General features: G+C 36.1%; 2 protein-coding genes and 1 long non-coding RNA gene across 17 annotated transcripts; 1 reads left to right on the top strand and 2 right to left on the bottom strand.

Moving 5' to 3' along the window:
- Positions 1–5419: 5419 nt before the first annotated feature.
- On the bottom strand, positions 5420–11909 carry LOC109206962 (plant-specific TFIIB-related protein PTF2). Of its 9 annotated transcripts, none has more exons than XR_002064938.1 (4): positions 10214–11909; positions 9021–9097; positions 7691–7825; positions 5420–6129 (listed from the first exon to the last, which is right to left on the bottom strand). XR_002064938.1 is itself a non-coding variant. In XM_019369838.1 (2 exons), exon 1 carries the CDS (start codon positions 11764–11766, stop codon positions 10225–10227), a length of 1542 nt encoding a protein of 513 aa, XP_019225383.1. In that variant the 5' UTR covers positions 11767–11909; the 3' UTR covers positions 5420–6129; positions 10214–10224. The 9 variants fall into 9 exon arrangements, 1 of the variants encoding a protein (XP_019225383.1); XR_002064936.1 differs by having other exon boundaries at positions 7691–7828; XR_002064940.1 differs by lacking the exon at positions 9021–9097 and having other exon boundaries at positions 5420–5767; positions 5846–6129; positions 7691–7828; positions 10121–11909.
- On the top strand, positions 5609–6016 carry LOC109206955 (uncharacterized protein At5g01610-like). Its single transcript, XM_019369833.1, has one exon. It carries the CDS (start codon positions 5609–5611, stop codon positions 6014–6016), a length of 408 nt encoding a protein of 135 aa, XP_019225378.1.
- Positions 11910–17147: 5238 nt separating the features above from the next.
- Positions 17148–20089, bottom strand: LOC109206963. Of its 7 annotated transcripts, XR_002064945.1 has the most exons (7): positions 19741–20088; positions 19551–19627; positions 19229–19373; positions 18108–18203; positions 17946–17985; positions 17461–17525; positions 17148–17361 (listed from the first exon to the last, which is right to left on the bottom strand). It is a non-coding gene; the product is annotated as an uncharacterized LOC109206963 (long non-coding RNA). The 7 variants fall into 7 exon arrangements; XR_002064944.1 differs by having other exon boundaries at positions 17946–18203; positions 19741–20089; XR_002064943.1 differs by having other exon boundaries at positions 17946–18203; positions 19547–19627; positions 19741–20089.
- Positions 20090–21905: the final 1816 nt, after the last annotated feature.

The following is a 21905-nucleotide window of genomic DNA, read 5'->3' on the forward strand; positions in this document are numbered from 1 at the left end:
TTGGGCACCCAGGTTCAGTTGAGCGACAGCGGTTTCATCCTCAGACGGACGGCCAGTCCGAGAGGACTATTCATATATTGGAGGAAATGCTCCGAGCCTGTGTCATTGATTTTGGAGGCTCGTGGGACCAGTTTTTGCCTTTAGCAGAGTTCGCCTACAACAACAGCTACCATTCCAGCATTCAGATGGCTCCTTTTGACGCGTTGTATGGTAGGCGATGCCGGTCTCCAGTCGGATGGTTTGAGCCGGGAGAGGCTCGGTTATTGGGTACAGATTTAGTTCAGGAGGCCTTAGATAAGGTCAAGATCATTCAGGAGAGGCTTCGTTCAGCTCAGTCTAGGCAGAAGAGTTATGCAGACCGTAAGGTTCGAGATGTAGCTTTCATGGCTGGTGAGCGGGTATTGCTCCGAGTGTCGCCTATGAAGGGCGTGATGAGATTTGGGAAGAAAGGCAAGCTTAGCCCTAGGTACATCGGCCCGTTTGAGATTCTTGATCTAGTGGGTGAGGTGGCTTATAGACTTGCATTGCCACCTAGCTTATCAGCCGTGCACCCAGTTTTCCATGTATCTATGCTTTGTAGGTATCACGGCGATCCTACCCATGTGTTAGACTTCAGTATTGTCCAGTTGGACAAGGACTTATCATATGAGGAGGAGCCGGTAGCTATTCTAGACCGGCAGGTTCGTTAGTTGAGGTCTAAGAGTTTTCCTTCTGTTCGTGTTCAGTGGAGAGGTCAGCCTCCTGAGGCATCGACCTGGGAGTCCGAGTCTGATATGCGGAACCGTTATCCCCATCTTTTTCATGACTTAGGTATTTCTTTCTCTTGTCTGTTCGAACGGTTGTTTTAGAGGTGGAGAATGTGACGACCCAAAGGGGTCATCACCTGTATTCCTACTCACTCTATATTTCTGAGGCCGTGAAAACCTCACTTAGGGGTTGCCTCGAATTTGTGTGCGCATTCCGGGCGCATAGCCGGAACGTTTAAATATGAATTTGTGAGAAAGATAATAAAAATTTTGATGTTTTAATTGATTAAGTTTGACTTCGGTCAACATTTTGGGCAAACGGATCCGGACTCGTGATTCGACAGTCCCGGAGGGTCCGTAGGAAAATATGAGACTTGGGGGTGTGCCCGGAATCAAATTCCGAGGTTCCGAGTCCGAGGAATGAATTTTTACATGAAATCATTTTCTGAAAATAACTAAAGAAATTGGAAGGTGAAATTTGTTTAGAAGACTGTGGTATCGGGCTCGTATTTTGGTTCCGACGCCCGGTACAAGTGTTATATGTAGTCTAATCAATTGCTGCAAAGTTTGGTTAAATTTGGACGTCATTTGACTTGTTGTGAGCTAGAAAATATAAACTTGATGTTCTATGGAAATTGGAAAGAAATCATGGGTCTTGAGGCCTAATTTGACGCTTATGATGTTGTTTTGGGCGATATGATCGCACGGATGAGTCCGTAGTATGTTTTTGAGATTATATGGATGTTTGGTTTGGAGCCCCGAGGGTCTCGGGTGAGTTTTGAGTAGGTCCCGGGAGGTCTTAGGCTTAAAAGTATCAGATGTTGCAGGTCCAGGTGTTGCAGGCCCCCAGCGCGGCCGCGGTCATGGAAGCCGCGCGGCCGCGGTGCATTTCTGCGCGGTTCGCGTGGCTAGGTTCAGAGGACCAGTGAATTCCAGGTCGACCAGCGCGGTCGCGCACCAAATCAGTGCGGTCCGCGCTGGGTAGGTTCAGAGAGTCATTTTTCTTCCCTTCCTCGGCGCGGCCGCAGTGCATTTTTGTGCGGTCCGCGCCAGCCTTCAGTAAAGTATATAAAGTCGGGATTTTCAATCTTTTTTTCACTTTTTCAAAACCCAAAACATAAGTGGCGATTTTCCAAACGATTCTTCTTCTTCAAAACGATTGGTAAGTGATTTCTAACTGATTTTCTATACTCCTTAACACCCTTAAACATAATGTCAACTTCAAAACAAAGATTCTAATGGGGGAATTTAGGGTAGAACTAGGGTTCCTAAATTTGGGGGTTTTGGACCTCAATTTGAGGTCCGATTCCAAAATAACTCACATATCTGAGTTCATGGGGGAATGGGTAATCGGGTTTTGGTTCGAACCTCGGGTTTTGACCACGTGGGCCCGGGGGCATTTTGGGAATTTTTGAGTAAAACTTTGGGAAATTCACTATTCATGCATTCGAATTTATTAGATTAGCATTTGTTGATACACTCAAGTAATTTGTGACTAGATTCGAGCGGTTTGGTGGTGAATTCGAAGGGTAAAGCGATACCAGAGGCTTGAGTTGAGTTTGGAGCATTGGAGGTAAGTGTTTGATCTAACTTTGGCTTGAAGGAATAGGATTAGAGTGTTATTATTTGCTAATTGCTAAATGATCGAGTACGGTGTATAGGCATGGTGACGAGTATCTATACACCGGTGTCTAGCATAACCGTGGGTCCTTGTATGTACTTATCCTGATATTGTTATGACTCTTCCATGTTAATTGATGTATTCTATGCAATGTGAAGAGTAAGAGAACTAATTACGAATTGTAAATTCTTTGGAGCGTTGGCTCGAATGACACGAAGACTATGGAGTAAGAAATGAAAGAAATAGAAAGTGATATGAATAATCTCTTGCCGGGATGGTTTGAGTACATTGATTATCTCCCTTGCCGGGACATTTCTTATTATTTGTTTATCCCCCCGCCCCGTTTGGTTGTGATTACTGTTTGGGTGAGGAAGAGTGATAATGCACGAAGGGTCATTCTGTGCCATGTCTTGATTATATATGCACGAAGGGTCATTCCGTGCCATGTTTTGATTATATATGCACGAAGGGTCATTCCGAGTCATGTTTTGATTACATTTGCACGAAGGGTCATTCCGTGCCATGTTTTGATTATATTTGCACGAAGGATCATTCCGTGCCATGATATGAGAGTTACGTGAGGGAAAGCACGAAGGGTGATGCCGTGCACTTTATTTGATTGCTTTTGGTGAGAATGAGAGTAAAAGTACGAAGGGTGATGCCGTGCACTTTATTTGATTGCTTTTGGTGAGAATGAGAGTAAAAGTACGAAGGTTGATGTCGTGCAACTGTTGATTTTCCTGCTCTCATTAATTATTGTTATTGCCTCGTTTCTTGTTTAAATTGTTGACTTTATATCCGAACTGTACTCCCCCATAGTATGCTTCCCTCCCTCTTAACTGTTTAATTTCTGTACCCTTTCCTTGTATTGCACATATATACATTGAACTGCACAGGTTGACTTGGTAGTCCTGTCTAGCCTCGTCACTACTTCGCCGGGGTTAGGCCAGGCACTTACCAGCACATGGGGTCGGTTGTGCTGATGCTACACTTCTGTGCTCTTTTGCACAGATCACGGTACTGGAGCAGCTTTTGGACCACAGCAGTAGGATATCGATCGGGAGCTGACTTCAGTCCAGGGACTTACGAGGTAGCCTAGCTGGCGTTCGCAGGCCGGAGTCCCTTTCTATGTTTCAGTTTGTTTCCATTGTACCGAGACAGACATTTATGTATTTCTATTCGGACTTGTTTGTAGCACTCTTTAGTAGTTCGTGAGATAGCGACTCCAGTCTTGGGTAGTGAAATATTAGACTTCCGCATTTTGGGTTTTCAGTTATTTATGTTTTAAAGACTCGTTATTTTATTATTGTTATGTTGTTATCCAAAAATGTTTAAATGTTTGGCTTGCCTAGCTCCAACAGTAGGCGCCATCACGACTCCCGATGGTGGGAAATCCGGGTCGTGACAACACTGCCATTATTTTATCTCACTATTATAGAAGCATGGTTATACTGATAATGTATAGAAGTAATTACAATTAACCTATGTGTTCACTGAACTTAGACTAGCACTTTCTATTACTCTTCTGTAAGCTGAGTTACTGAGCATTATGTTTCATGGTTTAGCAACTGTTGTATTAGGAATTAGTTGTCATGTTTCATAAATTGCTGATAAAATATATATTGGATGCTTTCTTGAATAATTTTCTAAACCCTCCATCCCCTTTAAAACACCATTATGTATATGCTTTGATTGACAATTTTCTAAACTTTCCTTTGCCCCTGTTTAAAGAGTACAACATCTCTGGTCCATTAATCGTACGAGGGGACTGCAGATAAATTCATGAAACAGAGATTTATAGATAAATTGTGATTGTGGCTCTGAAATTAAAGTGTGATCCTCTGCGTATCCATGTTACCAAGGGAAGTCTTTTCCTTTTATGCTTTATCTGTTTACATTTTAGTAGTCAATGATTTCCAGTGCTAAAAGATAGTGTTAGTAATTTTTGCAATGTTATAGAGCGGACATAAGGCACCCTTATATTTAAGTTTTCCTTGACATGTAGGTCTTCTTTCGATAAAATATGGAGCAAATGTGACAAGCAATGATGCATGGTGCTTGAACAAGCGTTGGATGAACCCAATATCAAATTTAAGACGACGCCCACCTGGTGTCATTAGCCATTCAGTATATTCAACACAAATCCTGTAATGATGTGAGGTGTGCTCAATTTATGGTGTTGGCTGCTCCTAATGCTTGTTAAGTTATACTTGATAAGTTGTTATTTTTTTAGACTAATAGGCTGGTTAGTGTTCGAATTATCTTTGACATAAATGCTATATTTTCCTATATGGAGAAAAATTACGTTGCAATTTGATCTCCTAAGTCAGCTCCGTTGATGGTATCCGCAAAGATGATCTTTGTTTCCTTTATAGCCCAAATGTCCTCCATTAATTTTAAAATTTTAGTGAGGTTCGGTCCTCCCATCTTTATATTCTACCTAATTACACGATATAAATAAACAATAATGTTTTAATGGTTCTGTACCTATTTTATTACAACGCCACATGATTCTTTATGCTCTGCACATATTTTTTATAGGAATATTGTCCTAATCCATTTAATAAATACTTTTTCTTAAATGTATTTGCTTCTGCAATGTCGTTGGTAGCTCTATCCATGTATAACAAAGATGAGGGATTATATAGATGATATTTTGTCAAAGTTAACTAATGAAATTTCTTAAACTTCTACACACATTGTATCACTTAGTTGATGAGTGTTAAAATAGCCGTTTTCCCATTTTATTTGATGTTGAATATTTGAATCATACTACCAATTGCTATAAAAAAAAAGTAAAAAGAAGTTGTCTTCAACAACCATTTTTCTACTAATGTGCTACTGCATAGATTCAAGATGGAAGTTGAAAAGACTAGATATATATACTTAATTGATTTGTAATTAATATACTTAATGAATTCAATTCTTACCATCCTTTACTTAATACGGTTTTATGCACTATACATAGAGTTTATTCTAGATAAATAAATAAAAAATAGTAGGAAACGATGCATGTTGGAGTGTTTCACATGATGATTAAAAAAAATAATGACACTGACAAAAATGAGAATGGTATAAAGTAAAATCAGCAGCTTTGGTGGCTAATACAATGTTCATTCTTTGGTTTCTCCATTAATTTTTGTCTCTTACATACAATCACCATTTTATAAATCCCTCAAACAGATAACCAAAAACCAGCAAGAAAAAGCAATTCCAAAAGAAATTAGAAGTGAGGAAATCCATGGCAGAGAAGGAAGGAGCAATTGTCAAGAAGGGTCATGAGGAAGGTTTGAAAATGGCGCTTTCCCTTCTTGAAGAATACGAACTTCCAGCAGGGCTTCTCCCTCTAGCTGAAGTAATCGAAGTTGGATTCGTTAAAACCACCGGCTACATGTGGATCCTGCAGCAGAAAAAAGTTGAGCATAACTTCAAGATGATAAGTAAACTGGTTAGTTATGGTACCGAAATAACTGGATACGTTGAGAAGAAGCGGATCAAGAAACTCAAGGGAGTTAAGGCTAAGGAGCTGATGCTATGGCCTCCAGTCGGTGACATCACAGTGGATCCTCCTACTGGCAAGATTCACTTCAAGAGTCTTGCTGGAATCACGAAAACTTTCCCAGTTGAGGCTTTTGCCGCTGGACAGTAAGGGGAGAAAGCCTATCATCTTCTGATCCACCAACAACCTGGCATATCTTCAGATTTATATGTATTTCCGTAATGTTTGTTTTCTTCCTATGCCTGAACCTGTTTGACGGTCACCTACACGTTGAGCCAAATAAGAATTTGCCGTTAGATGTTTTTTCATGAAAGGAATGATAAAAAATACATTCTGTGTTACCATGCAACATTCATTTCTGTCCAGTCTTAGAGCTGAAAATCACACAAAGTTACACAAAGTGAAAGAAGAATTCTAGATATAAACAGAAAGTAACGAATTATTTCAGCATAAGGAAAGCTTGCTAAAAGGAGGAAGTGATATTCTTATCGTACATTCTCGTCATGCATCCTGCTGTTGACAAACAATTTGTCAAATTAAAGTTGTGCTACTGAATAACTAAAGCTAAAAAATAATTGGTGTTGATCATTGCAGATGCTTCAAACACTTGATAATAGAAGTAATCATACTACAGCTAAGGATTAAATCAACATAAGCAATCATACTAGAGCTAAGAATTAAAACAAGAGACCAAAATCTGTTATCCTAGAAAAGTCCTTTTGATAATGATCGATCATCTTATAGAAATCAAGAAACCAAAATATCTCATGCTACAGCCTATAGAAAAGTGATCGGTAAGAAGTAAGAATACACTTACTTTATCATTATCTCCACAGAAACTGTCTTATTCTAGCAAATACCGCCCATTTTAAATCTAATAAAGCAAATTACAGAAACAAATAGGTACTAGTGCTCTGCTATGCAAAGTACGTGCCATCAACTCAGCGGAAAAAATTTCATATCAATCAGTAAGAGAACTTCAAATGAAAAGTGAAACGCTAGAACCAGAACTGTCTATGACTAGCTTATCTAGAGAAACTATAATGAGACTCGAGAGAAACAAAAATACAGGGTCTCAAAACCAACATAATGGCAGCACAGAGGCTTAAAAAACCAACATATTATATGCAACATAGCGTATGGAACAGTCAATCTCTCCTGAAATGAACAACGAAAGATGAGAGCATACATAAGATATTTACTCCAGAAACTTTGGACTAACAAGAATTTACTCTCTTTTTTCCAATTTCCACCCAGGCTCCGAACGCTTAGGTGAACCTTCTATTGATAATAAAAATGAAGATTAAAATGGATAATTGCAACTCGATAACAAAAATCTATTATTATACATGCTTCCAAATCCTATGACAAAGCTCAGAAATTTGAAGGACATCCGTATGTTTAAAGTGAGATACTTTTTTTTTTTTGATAAATGAGAAATCACCGCGAGCTAGTGGTGCATTGTTCAAAACTCAGTGGACAATGGACTCGCCCCTTTACCCTTCTCCACTTAAATACCAGGCTATCTACGGCAGGGTTTGAATCAATGATGTTCGCCTAATCCACACATCACATGATGCGCTCTTACCACTAGACCAAAGCCCCGAGGGCATGTTGACTATGAGATGCTTTTTTTTTTTTTTTTTTGATAACCTGTTGACTGTAAGATACTTATCTTGCCGATACTCAGGTTAAGACATATTGGCAAGTGGAAGGATAGTTCAGAGCTAGCAACAGATTAAGGATGGATTAAATAAAAATTCATGGCAGTGGGAGCTTTAAACAGATTTTGACACTAAAAAATTCTGTATGAAAAATCAATACCTATGCACTGGTTATTGCAGGTGCTTGAAGCAACCAGTTTATATAAGAGATTTTTTTCACGATCAAATAGTTGCTTCTGTTTAGTAGAGGCATAAGCTTATGGAACAAGCTGCTCCGAATACGGCAGGAGAATGGCTGCTACAGACAAATAAAATAGACCAAATCATTTTGAGATACAATAAAACCTAATTATATTTAACAAAATAGTGGAAAACAGCAAGCTCAACAGAAATTACAAAAGCAACACTAATATATATGAAGTTTAATAGTGCAACAGGCACAGCTACAGTTCATACCCTACCAGGTCCTAGGAAGTACTTTCGGGAAGTGAGTGAGTCTATAACTATAAGTACCTCAGTCACTTTGAAGATATCAAGAGATTTATCATCCACAACTTTCAAATAAGAATAAAACACATATATTACAATCCCTTCCAAACAATGGCTTTGAATCTTCATTGTAAAGTTCTTGATGTGGGCTTCTCTGGCTAGTTGCATTACCTATCTTCTATGAGGGCAACATAAGCGGTGCTCATAGCTTATTATGGGTGTGTCGACAAAGCTAACACTAGAAAACGCAAAACAAAACAAAACAAAACAAAACAAAACAAAACAAAACAAAACAAAAGAGAATGTAAAATCTGTTTATTTTTTCACAATGATGGGACTCTAGCTTCACAAACGTGGTATCGATAAATTTGCTGATCAAACGAATGAGTTTTAAGCTTGTCATGACGGAAATAGAGGCCCACCTTATTAAAATTCATAAACATCAACATCATTCAAGTACAGAAATGTTACTGTAGTTTTTCTAACACCGGTTGGAGGAGAAACAGAACAGTAATGCAATTTAAGACAGATATGCTGTATGTAAGCAAGAAAGAATCTCTCATTTAACTTGGCTACCTTTACCTTTACCAAAATCTAACTAAATGTGTGTATTCTCTAACTCCATAACTAACTCTTTCAAAAACAGTAGCATCTTGTTGGGCATTTTCAACTGTGGGACTACGGAAGGAATTAACCAAATCACAACTGGCAAGCTAAGCTCATTATCAGAGCAAAGACTTGGACTGATGATGTATTTAGTATTTACATTCACAGTTTAGAATAATGGAGAAGGAGTCAACTCATGCTGCTAAGGTTACATGGTATGAAGATGTCATGTCCCAGCATAGAGTGAGTCAGGTCTGCTAAAAGCTGTTGTTAAACAACCTATATACACAGTGATTTATGTGAGTGGAGTCACATTTCAATTCTATGTTACACTGGACTCTGTTATGCATGGAATTCTACCTCGAGTTTAGAACTACTTTATCGTAATTCCTTACATGTTGCATCATCCTGATGCCTGGTATCCCTTGCTCTACATCTCAGCATTCAGGAAAGCAATACGAATTTGATATACCTTGAGAATTTAATCAGGATGACCATGAATCAGCGCATGTATACATGACATATAACATATTCTGAGGCAAGGAGAATATATAGCAATGCTTTGATGTAACAGATACTCATTTCAAACACACAATAGGTATTCAATTTTTTCATATTTTTAGTTAATTGACTATTAGCAAGCTGATTCAAGAGAAGAAAATGTATTGAGGTTGTTTTAAAAAAAAAAACTTTCTTAAAAGTAACTTTAAATATTATTTGAGCAAAGTTGCTATTCATGTCAAGGTTGTCACAAGAAAACAAAAGAAAATGACTCAAAATCTATACACTTAATAATGAAATTCTAAACTACCTCCTCATCAAACCCTTTCCTGGTTTTCATATTTCCAACTATATCAAGCTTTTTTTTTTAAATTTAAAATCTTAACAAAAAGAATAACAGGAGTAAACTTATTTCTTAATTATCAGAAGTGCCAGTAAATGATTTGACAATTTCCCAAATCAAAGTAGGAAAGCGAGAGGAAAGATGATTTCAACCATCAATCAGAACTAGCTCAAGCTTTAGATAATTCAAGTATTAACACATTTATTTGCTGCACAACTTAGTCGGAAGACACTTGTCTATACACGAACTAGGATGGGGTATTAAAAACTCAGCATATAGTGATGAACTGTTCAGCATTTGCTTCCTTTAATGTAAATCAAACATACCCGTTTTAGCTCTTACTCTTGTAGAAGCATTAAAAAGCCAAGATGTTTCTTTATACAAATGTAGAATAGTTTACTGGGAGAAACAGAACTTCTCTTCCCAGAAAAGAAAGGAAAAGCCAGAGTTATTAAAGTCAGAACATATACAGAGAATACAAAGAAAATATACGGCATAGATGACATGATGGAGTTAAGAGAGCAAAAGATAAAGATAGACACAGAAGAAACATAATTTGTTCATTTATATTCAACTACTATACTTCCCCCTCTTTATATTAAAATATGGAACTCGTGCAAATTTACAGAGCGAAAAGTTTAACAAAAATACCTCCTATTCTCTCGCGGAATCAGTCCAAAAAAAAGGTCAAGTTTTTTGTCTGTGAATATTGTTTACATAAATCAAAATTAGGTCTAAACTGACCAGCTATATCTTCAATGGTTGAAAACATGCAAGTCCAACAGCGTTTTATAATACCCCTTCTCTATCTCCTCTTCTTCTACCTGATGAAGGAGAAGGGTTTCAATAATGAAATCTTCCCAATCAACATCAACTTTCATTTTCCTTCTCCTTTTCTTTCCACCATTTACATGTTCAACGGGACATTGTTCAATCTTATCAATTGAACCAGCATCCGAAGGATACATTGTCTTATGGATTCGACACTTTGCAGCCTTTATTTTTGCTTTTCTCCTTTCATTTGCCGAGCAACCTCTATCAAACGAAGGAGGCGTAGTACTCAATCCCACATCCTTCTCCAGTATTTGCTTCACTAAAAGCTTTTTGCTCATTTCCGATTCGCCCTGCCACCAGTCATACGTACTCTTCGTTTCCCTTTCTTTACTATATCTGCTATTTGCAGATTCCAGTACAGAAACTTGATTCTTAATCTTTGTATAAATCATCGCCAAACACTCTTGGGAAATCTGGAATCTATTCGGACTTTCAATACTCAAACTCGGGTCCATCTGAAAATATTGCGAATCACTTTTTATGTCAACAACATTTTCGTTGCTCAAAAAATCATCAATCATGTAATCCAGATCAACTCCAACATCTTTAAAACTCTTCCTTTTATCACTATTCTTCGACATTGACTTCAACTCCATGTATTGAATAACAAACGGTGCGTGCTTCATAATATTCTTAACCGTAACATCCTCACCCCAAGGCAAACCTCGAGCAACCTTCACAAGCCTTTCCAAAAGCTCCTTATACCTCAACTTACAAGTGCCAACCACCACTTGTAACTCCTCCGCGACATCCTCAATCGTCACGTCAACTTGATTCAACTGCGCAACAAACACCAAAACCGCAGCCACTACGGGCAACGGTCTCCTCCCCGTTGTCACGTACCACTTAACCAAACATTGCACCAAAAACACACCCTGTTTCAACATCCTTCCTTTTATATCCTCCTCAACCCCACTAAAAATCGGGGCTTCTTTAATATAATGCTCGAACGAATTAACAATATCAAATTCAGGCAACTTTGTATCAAGAAAATCGACGACCCTATAAACCATTCGACCTAATTCAAAAATATCACATTTCACTACCTCAGCAACTTTAACAATACTCAAATGCTTACTATCTTTCCTCATTAAAACATAGGCACATGCACCAATACATACTTCAAACCATCTACCTTGACCATATTCACCTTCAGTAATTTGAAACACCGTTCTTTTAACATCACTGGATTTATCGGACAATTCTAATTGGAGCATTAAATCTTCAATTAATTTCTCGGCATGATAAATTTTAGATTCTTTATAATTATAAACAGAACCTGAACCAGCAGATCCGTGACGTACGTAAGTTCCACCCGCACCACTTATTCCACCAATTTGAGGGTCGTAATTATCGAAATCTTGCAATATTCCACATGATTTGCAGACGAGATTCCCTGAATCTTCATCTTGAGTTAAAGTCCTTTTGTTACAATTTTTGCAGGGACGAGAATTATTACTCATCTGAATAATTTAGCTTTGTTTGAGGAAGGAAAATTGTGGCTGAATCGTGAAATTTAGAAGATGATTTTAGCGTTTGTTGTTGCCTAGGGTTTTGATAAATAAGAAACGAATTCCTTGTCTTCTGTTTTATGAAACGGAGACGTTCGAACTCTTGTGTTCCGTTTTTCTTGTTTTCCTTTTTTTTTTTTTTTTGTCTTCTATTTTTTCTCTTTGTTGCGCAACATTGTTTTACTGACTCGACCAAAATAAAATACATTTTGTTTTACTGATGCTAAACACTAATTCTAATTTATTTTTGCAGAATTATTATTTAGGAGCTAGGCAGTTATATGTTTTGAGTTATGCAATTTTTAAAATACTAGTCGTAGGGTACGCGCTTTGCGCGTGTACTTACATCAAGGGGTACATAATTTGAAAAAATCACATAATGTGTTTGAGTTATAAAACAGAAGTTTAAAAATGATAAGTTCTTGAAAATAATGAATGTTAATCTCATTTAGCTAACTCAATGAGAAAAGGCTCGCTCCCCACAAAAGTCCTTAGATACCTTATTGTGATTTCAAAATTATTATTTTTTACCTAATATTAAAAACATGTAAATCACAAAAATACTTTTCAAATAAAATAAATTAAAAAGATAAATCTTTTGTTATTTTAGAGATTTGAAAATAAAGAGGTTGCCCTATATCATAGGAAAAATCCTTAGGCAATGATGCTTAGTCTAAAAATGATTAATGTTGAGTTAATATTTTACCAAAATAATTTAATTTATAAAAAATATAGGGAACTATCATGTGTTGAAATGAATGTGAATAGAAACAAAAGTTAATTACAAAATTAATTCAATTTAGAATTTGTCTACTGCTATTTTATCATTATTGATTCAAGTTTGTATTTTTATTAATTTGACTTTTAATACTACAAAGTAACTATTTTTCTTACTTTTGATATCGTCCATTATCACTGCTCTTTTTATAAAAATAAATTTATATAGGTTAAGAGTTTTCTCAACTTGAAAATAAATTTACATTTATTATGAATTTGAAAAGAAATTGAATTTGATACTTTTAATTGCTAATTAGTTAATTAATATAGAAATTAATTATTTGTTCTCAACCTTAAAGGAAATAAATTTTTTTTTATTCAAATTCACATCAGCTCATCCAAGCTTTAAATATTTATATGTAACAATAATTTTATCCTAACATTTATAACATGAAAAATTCTAAAACCCTTGTGTTTTAGTTAATATTAATTTATCTAAAGTTAAATTTAGTTAGATATTTTTGTGATATACTTTAAGTACCTTAATATATGAGTCCGTACATTGTTCAAACAATAATAAATTTAAATAGTCAAAACTTAGAGTTAATTTTAAAGTATTAAAATAATAATTTGTCTAATGTAATTTATCTTCAAAGGATAAATTTATTGATCATTATTTGGCATAACATCTTCTTGCATTTATAATAGTGAGTAGTAAGTAGATGTTTGCAAAACAAAGACAATGAAAGAGGAATCAATTTAGACTTCCAAGAAGAAAGGGATAGTTAAAAATCCGAAAGAGTTGACTTTTTTACTATTTATTTAAGGTAAAATTTAATTGATATAAAGTTCTAATTTTTAGGTAATAATTCAAATTAGGAAAGATTTAATAACCAAATTTCAACGGATTTTTAAGTCCAAATTATTAGGAAAATAATTAAATTACTATTTTGTCTAGTGTAACATTTATTTTAAAAGGGTAAAAAAGGTGAACAACATTTCGCTAAGGGCCTTCGTGCTTTTAATATAGTATATAGTATAGATTACGAGATTGTGTTGGTTGTTATGAAATACGTACTTGATTATGGTGGACGTCCATAACTCCTAAGGGAGTAACACCCACTACTCTTCTTCATTGACCTCCCACTACTTCTTATCATTATGGATGTAACTCCCACACCTCCATGATCTTCCATCATGTTCTCAATAGTTAATACCATGTTCATGGCATCCCTTTGTCTTACCTATATCATCCTATAAATAGAGGGCTTGGGCATCACATTGCACACACTTGAACACTTGATGAAATAAGAAAGTTATCTCTTCTTCTCTTATTCTACTTATCTTCTGGTTTTATATTGTTATTTTGAGCTACATTTCTTAACACGTTATCATCACGGTACCCAAACCATTTATTCACAGGGATCTACTTATGGTATGTAGTACTGTATGACCATTTGAAGTGATATTATAACTAAACTCAATTGTACCTATAATTATAAAGTGATAATATTTATAAAGATTCAAATGTGAATCTTATTGTGCTTTGGCCTATTATGTCGTTGGTTAAGGGAAAGGCATATAACATGCCATTAATTGAGGGTAAGACGGTGGGTTCAAGTCCCAGCGTACCATGAGGGTAAGACATCGAGTTCGAGTCCCGGTGCACCGTGATGATAAGAGTTGGGTTTGAGTCTCAACTCATTATGGCCTAACATGTCGTTATATGGGTAAGACATTGGGTTTGAGTCTCAATGCACCGTATTGATGATATAATGATGACTAATAAAAATAATGTATTTTTCATGAAAAAAGCATGAAGCTTGTCCCACTTGATTTGCTTCATTTTTGAAGTGAATGTGATGATGCATAAGAAGTCTAAATGAAGACAAGTGGTTGACCAATGAACGTGGGCTTTCCAAAGATCAAAGAATAACAGTCACCATCACTACAAGAAAAACGACCATTAACGACGAGAATATGGTCCTTAAAAGTCCAATTCTGGTCCCTAAATATCACTAACGACCGGAAAAAATTAGTCGCAAAACGTCGTTAAAGGCTTCGCCGCAAAAAGTTAATAACGACGAGGTTTCACATCTGGTCCTTAAGGGAAATTAGCGACCGGTAGTATTCTTATCCCTAAAATACGTTTAAGCACCATATTTTTGGTCCCTAAATATGGTGCTTGGTCATTGTTTTGGTGTATTCAGATTACTGGCGACCATTTACCCCGGTCCTAAAAGGTCTTTAAGGACAATAAATCTGGTCCTTAAAGGATCTTTAAGGGCAAGTGTCACGCCCCGAACCATGGCCTGGGCGTAACACGGCACTCGGTGCCTGACTGCATGTGACCGAGCGAACCAACTGTATGGCTGGATCAACATGTGGTATAACTATGAGCTAGAGGTAAATGTAAAACATGATAATCTGCTACAAAGTCTGACTGAAATATCATAGATGCGGAAAATACTGAAATGTCTGCAAGTATAAACAAGTAGCCGACAAGGCTAACACGTGAAAGCCGGCTAATATCTGACTGACTGGGTTATAGTCTATGAAGCCTCTAAGGAATACTGAAAATGCCAACTGTTTACCGGGACAAGGTCCCCGGTATACCTTATTAACTGAAATACTATAATGACTAAAACAAAAGAGAGATAAGGCCCCGAAAGACTGGGGCTCACCAACAACTGATACGAGATGTCCTAACAAGCAGAATCGTCAACCTAAAAATCGTTACCTGCATCGCAAGATGCAGGCCCCAGGCAAAAGGGACGTCAGTACATTTGAATTGCACTGGTATGTAAAATAGCTGAACAAAAGAGCTGTAAATACTGGAACTGAAACTGAACTGCTAGCTGATAAACTGATAACTGAACAAGGAAGTAAGGATGTGAATACTCCCTCTTCTGAATGATGAACAACCTATTTAACTGAATATTAAACTGCGGCCTCAGGCCCAATATANTTCTATTTTTTGGTTGCCCAATATATATATATATATATGTGTGTGTGTGTGTGTGTGTGTGTGTGTGTGCGCGCACAACTGCGGCCTCGGGCCCAAGTATATGTATACATAACTGCGGCCTCAGGCCCGAATACAAGTGTTCAACATTCACGAATATAAAATCAGGAACTGAGAATCATATTACAATACATGATACTGAAATAATGAGCCATACTGGGTTACATGATACTAGAATAGTGAATAGGATTAGACTGAGATGAGTATTCATAATAAGTTGATTTGTCATAACTGAAACTCATAGAATATCGAATGATTATGAGACTATGCCGTCTAGAGAATAGAAGTCCTACTACTATTCAGGGAACTAAGACATAGTTTCTTTCTGAGGAAACTGGTCATGATCATAATGAATGGGACGTAGGGAGAATCATAGACATTCCTAAACGTAAAGAGTTAGCCTTACATACCCTAACTTCCGGCTCTTGAGCGTAATCAACCCTTTCAACTTTAATCTATAGCAATACAAGTCAAAGGGATTCCATATTAGCTATAATGCTCATGTTTTGGTCACTTAAGCATTTTATCAAACACTTGGTGAAAATAAAGCTTCATAGTCCTTATTAATGGTGTTTCTACGCCCAACAACCCATTCTCTTGATCCTAGATGGATTCTAAGGTCTCAAATGGTTATAATCCATATTATTCTTTATCACCCATAAGGTAAACAACACCCTTAACCAATAATAAACACTCAACACCCCAAACTTATAATCGTTCATGTTTTTCTATCAAACCCATCAACTCATATCTCATGAACTAGGGTTTAAAATCATTAAACAAATACTAGAGTCAATTTGAGGGTGAAGACATTACCTTTTCGAAGTTCAAACCCTTGATTTTCGAGTTCTAGGCTTCCTTCTCTCAACAATGATGTCCCAATCGAATATCTAATGATATGGAGGGTTTACCCATGTTAATAAGATGTTGGGAAAGTGAAATTAACTTAGAATCACCATTAGAACTTACCTTGGGTGGTGGAAGGACCCTTAAGGAGTTAGGTTTTTGAGAGTTCCCCTTTCTAGAGCAAGTTTTTATGTTTTGGGGCTGTGGGGGACGAAATATAGCTTTAAAACGACCCTCCACTAGCGCGTTCGCACACCTGGAGGCTTGTTCGCGCTAAACGGCAGTAACACTGCCTCCCACTAGCGCGATTGCGCACCTGGAGGCTTGTTCGCGCTAGTGTTCGCGCTACCGGGCGCGCATATGCGTACTGTTCTGAAAAACGCATATAACTTTTTGCACAGAGATCCGTTCGGGCTCCATAATATATCGTTGGAAAGCTCTTTCAAAGGCCTACAACCTTCAGGCTTTGCGTTTTCCCTAATTCCTTACATATTTTCACTAAAACTTGATGGAAGATAGACCTTCTGCAAACTTAGTCGATTTTGTCAAATCTTATGCACCTCTCTTTCCATCTTGATTTTTGAAACAACTATTTTACCCACAATCATCCCGTTGGGACTTCACATGTTCAAAATATAACCTTACCCCTCATTTACCACATTCACACCTAAGCCGAATTTACGGGGTGTTACAACAAGTTCTCCACCAGCCCATATTATCTTTTTCAATCCTATTCACTAAAATATGATACAATTTATAGTATTATAAATCAATTGGATTCAACAAAATTATCGTTAGTATCTTTGTTTATTGTTTACACAACCTCTTTGTAAAAGAGCTAAGATCCATAGCAAAAAGTATAAAATTTTGCCAGCAGTCTTTGCAAAATAATAATCAACTCGTCAACTTGCATGAAGTCTTCAACCTACATCTTGATGTGTAAACTAAATCTCCAAAACCTGTGAAAAATATAAAATTTTCTATGAAAAAGCTATAAAGATGAACTAGAAAATTGGCTAATCATCTAAATTAAGAGTAATAGTAATTAAACCACTCACATGTCAGATTCTATCAAGTATAATTATATGCACCTTCAAAATTTTAATCAACAAGGGAAAATTGACTGCAAAAAATATACACAATAATAAATTAGAATGTCAAACAAACAATGTTAGAGTAGAAGCTAACATTCTTTTTAAACTTGACATAAATTATTTGAAATGAGCAAAACTTTATAAACTGATCATTAAACACAAAGAAACATGAAGCTGGAATTTAACATGGTATGGATCCAAATTCTAGTCTATATATAATGTTGAGATCATGTATTTAAAGCTAAGCCATAAACAAATATCAAATGTGCTAACTATATGAAAAAGTAGCTTCATATAAACAGGATCAAATCTCAAAATAAACCAGAAGACATAACAATTTTCAAAGATGCACAGTCAAATAAAAAATATAAAACAAGAAAGAGTCCACAAAACTGATCAAGTAATTGAATGCGGGGAACATTAGATTAACGGATTTAGTGTAAACTTACATGATCAGTAATCTTTAACAATTCTTCAACTATGGCATGTCTAGTGCATCAGTAAAGAAGAAGAATCAGAAGTTAATGGACACTGTAAATGAAATGAATGAACTCCAAAATTTCATACGATAGAGAAAAAGAATAATGGATAGGACTTGAAATGTTGCTTACTCTATACCCGTAGTACTCCAATAACAAGGGCAGTTCCTCCATGGATTACCATCTTTCAGCTCCATTGCTGCCTACTCCATCAGTGGTAAAAAATTTCTAACGATAGAAAGAAAGAATTTTACTATAATCTACTACTCAAATTATCAAAAGTATTCTTCAGACTTATATTACATTATGGTAAAATAATTAGAGTCACCATTCATTAACCATTAGCGCCAGCTCTTAAATTGCTCTAACATTTCTTAAATCGATATTATGCTTAAGTAAAAATCTGATAAATCTAATGCAGTGTTTCTACTTAAAAAGACGTACTTGTCTGTAAAACGAAGATCCATTCAACACTAGCCCGTTACTATACATAATAGAATCAAGTTTATTAAGGCAATAAACTAAAATAATGAGACTTTTAAAGAGTAGGAAAAATGGCACTTGACCTCAAAATGAGCCGATTTCACCCACCAAAGCTCAAGGGCAGTGACAATATAGACATAGACAACTGTTAATGACTATATTGTAACTGGCCAGCACAAGAGTAAAAGAATGATAATGCCAAGAGAACAGAATGAAACCTTAAATAAATTTGGCATGACCAACTGAATCAAAATATAACAAGTAGACCAAGACAAAATATATTTTTTTCCAGTTGGCAACATAAACCAAACTATTAGCTAAGTTATCAATCATTAAAAGGACAATTAAATAGAGCTAGAGCAAAATTTTAGAACTTCACTCTTTTGCCACCAGCAGCATGCTTCCTCCTTCCCATCCCATACCATCCCCTGCCCCCAGAACCATGAAGACGCAGAAGGCACAGTCTAGTAGCACGAGTATCCCAAATGATATCAAGCATCAACTTATTCCTACTATAAAGAGACTAATTTTAGCACGCAAAACTACAGAAGCAACCATCGTCCAAACAAAGTGGTGTGCGAACTAGAGAATGTCAGAATCTAATTAATTGGATTACTCGCACAATAAGACTATAATAAAGAAAGCACCAAAAATCTCGAGCTTCACCCAAACTGTAGGACTCTATTGTATCAAATTATGACACTTACACTAGAATCATCATCTCCATCTAGTTCTCAAACATATTCAGGAAAGGATGAACATATACTTACCTAATTAATGAATCCCAAAAAGAGTATCTCTTACTAAAATCACTATACTTCCCCAAAGCTCATCCATGACATAGAACAACCAAAAATCCAGATCTTCATTATCGCAATTGCCCACGAGATCTTGGTCCCAAAAAAGTTGAGAGTCCTATCATCACGAGCTGTAGGGTGAGTAATTGCTAAGAGGAAACAATACAAACCTAAATGCTCCAAATAATGTAATAAAGGACGAATTCGCCAACTCCCAAAATATATAGCCAGATCTGAAGAAATATGAGATTTTATTTCGATCTTTCCAGGGTTTGGGGAAAGTAGACTTACTCACATGTGATCTACCCATTTTTTCTCTCGTTGGTATTCCAGATTGGCATACAAAATTATAATCGGCAAACCCTCGCCACTCTTTCATAAATAAATCCCAAAAATCACAAAATATACAATTTTATTAATTACATAGAAAAATGATTTTAACTAGGAAAAAAGAAGAAGAAATTTTTTGATAGAAAAGGACTTACATTTCTTTTGTAGTTTTCGTGCCTAAATCATCGGCTATGGAACCAATGGAGATCGAGTTTTTAGGAAGTTTTCGCAGAGATCATCTCCGGAACTAGAGGGCTTACATGGGTTAGTAGCAGGAATTGTTAGATGGAGTGTATCAAAAATGGTTTAGGGATTTGAAGAACCAAATTTTGACAAACGAGAGGTTTAATTTGGTAATAAAGAGAGGTTGAATGTTTTTTTAATTTGATTGTCACTTCGGTAGCGCCTTACTCTCTAGTCTCTCCGCTAATTTTACAGTAGAGACCAGATATTTACTACTTTACAGACCGGATTTTGTCTCTTGGTCAATTTAGCGAGAATTATGGGCCAGAAAATAATCTTGTCCCTATTTATATACATTTAAGACTAGATGTTCTAGTCGTCCTTAATTTTTGGTCCCTAATAAACCTTTTTCTTGTAGTGTATTATGGTAATTGTAAAAAGGAGAACAATATGGATTCTCAAAATAATTCTTCAAAGGTGAAGAAAATATGTTTCAATGTGGTCTGTTAATACGAGACACGCTCGCATGATTATAGTGCATTCCTTGAAAATGTGACTTATAATAAGCATTGTAAATGCAGATTCATTCTGATTGAATAAATGCTACAACTCACCTCTACGGAGGTTTGAGAGAAAAAAAAGACAATGAACATTACTGTATGGTTACATGAATATGTCATTGGTCGCGTACATGTGATACACCAAAAATATTTTGATATGCCCTTATAAAAGGTTATTAAAGGCAAAATATTAAAGCAAGAAATGATTTTGCTTATGATGATTTTGACCATGACAACTATTATGATATGATTTCCGTGAAGGAGACATTCACCATATGGATGATGTGATAAAAGATCTTGTAGTACAAAATCAGTTAAGAGCTCCGAAAGAACTAATTTATTACTACTTTGATGAATGAAATTGTTCGTGACATTAATATTGTAGTAAGTCTCAAAAGAAACTTTTTGAGTTTCAAATGTATTAGCCAAAGTGGTTGTCATATTGAGACTATAAATGAAAGGAAGATTGAACATCTTCATATTACTACAATCATACTGGGTAAATCTAAAAGGTTACCGAACTTTTATTCTATTTGTACTACAGAAGTATAAGCATGGTGATAGAATCACATGCCATAGTAAATTAGATGTTTACTGAAATAAATATCAGTTGGCATGACCGGTCGGCCATTGCGCTTTAATTATGATGCGAAAAATGATTGAGAATTCACATTGGCATATATTTGAAGAATTAGGAGATTCTTCGAGAATTCCCCTATATGACTTGTTCTCATGATAAATTGATTACTATACCAGCTGGGGTTGGGATTGTATTTCCTGATTTTTGGAACGTATAAAATGTGATATATATATATATATATATATATGGGCCCAGTCACCTGCCATGTGGACCATTTACTATTATATGATTTCAATAGATGCATCTATTGTATGGTCACATGTGCGTTTGTTATCAACTTGCAATTTAGATTTTGCAAGATTGATTGCTCAAATTATTAGAGCAGAGTCCGGAATATAAATTTATCTTGATAATGCTGGTTTAAATCCAAGTTGGTTTAGCAGAGATTGTATGCCTCCAATTACAGCTAAACCATTGGTTATGAGAACAAAATTACCAAAAAAAATTTGGTATGAGATGTATTATTTAATATAGAGCAGCACTTGTACGCATCTAGGCCAAGTTATGATAAATTCTCCATGTCACAATTGGTTTAGGGCCAGGAACCAAATAATTTTCATCTTGAAATATGGATGTGCTATATGATTTAATTATGACACCACAATGCACAAAGATGGGTTCCCAAAGAAGGTTGGGAAATGTGTTGGTGATCCTAACATTAGGGGGGAAAATAGGCAGCTGAAATAGTGATACGTGAAATGAATTATTATGAATGCTCCAAATAGAATAAAGTCCATGATGGATAAAGTTTATGACACGCATGAAGCGTAATAGACTAATCGGTTTCAAAGATAAAACTCCTTGAAGAAGGAGATGAGCAAATGTTCAAGATGGTCACAATAAGGAGGCAAGTGCTTTATAAGAGCACCATGACATAACACTTTATATGACCTCATGGGAGAGTCTCAGGTACCTGAAAATAATGAGATAAAGAGAT

The sequence above is a fragment of the Nicotiana attenuata genome, unplaced genomic scaffold, assembly GCF_001879085.1.
Source record: "Nicotiana attenuata strain UT unplaced genomic scaffold, NIATTr2, whole genome shotgun sequence".
NCBI lineage: Eukaryota > Viridiplantae > Streptophyta > Magnoliopsida > Solanales > Solanaceae > Nicotiana > Nicotiana attenuata.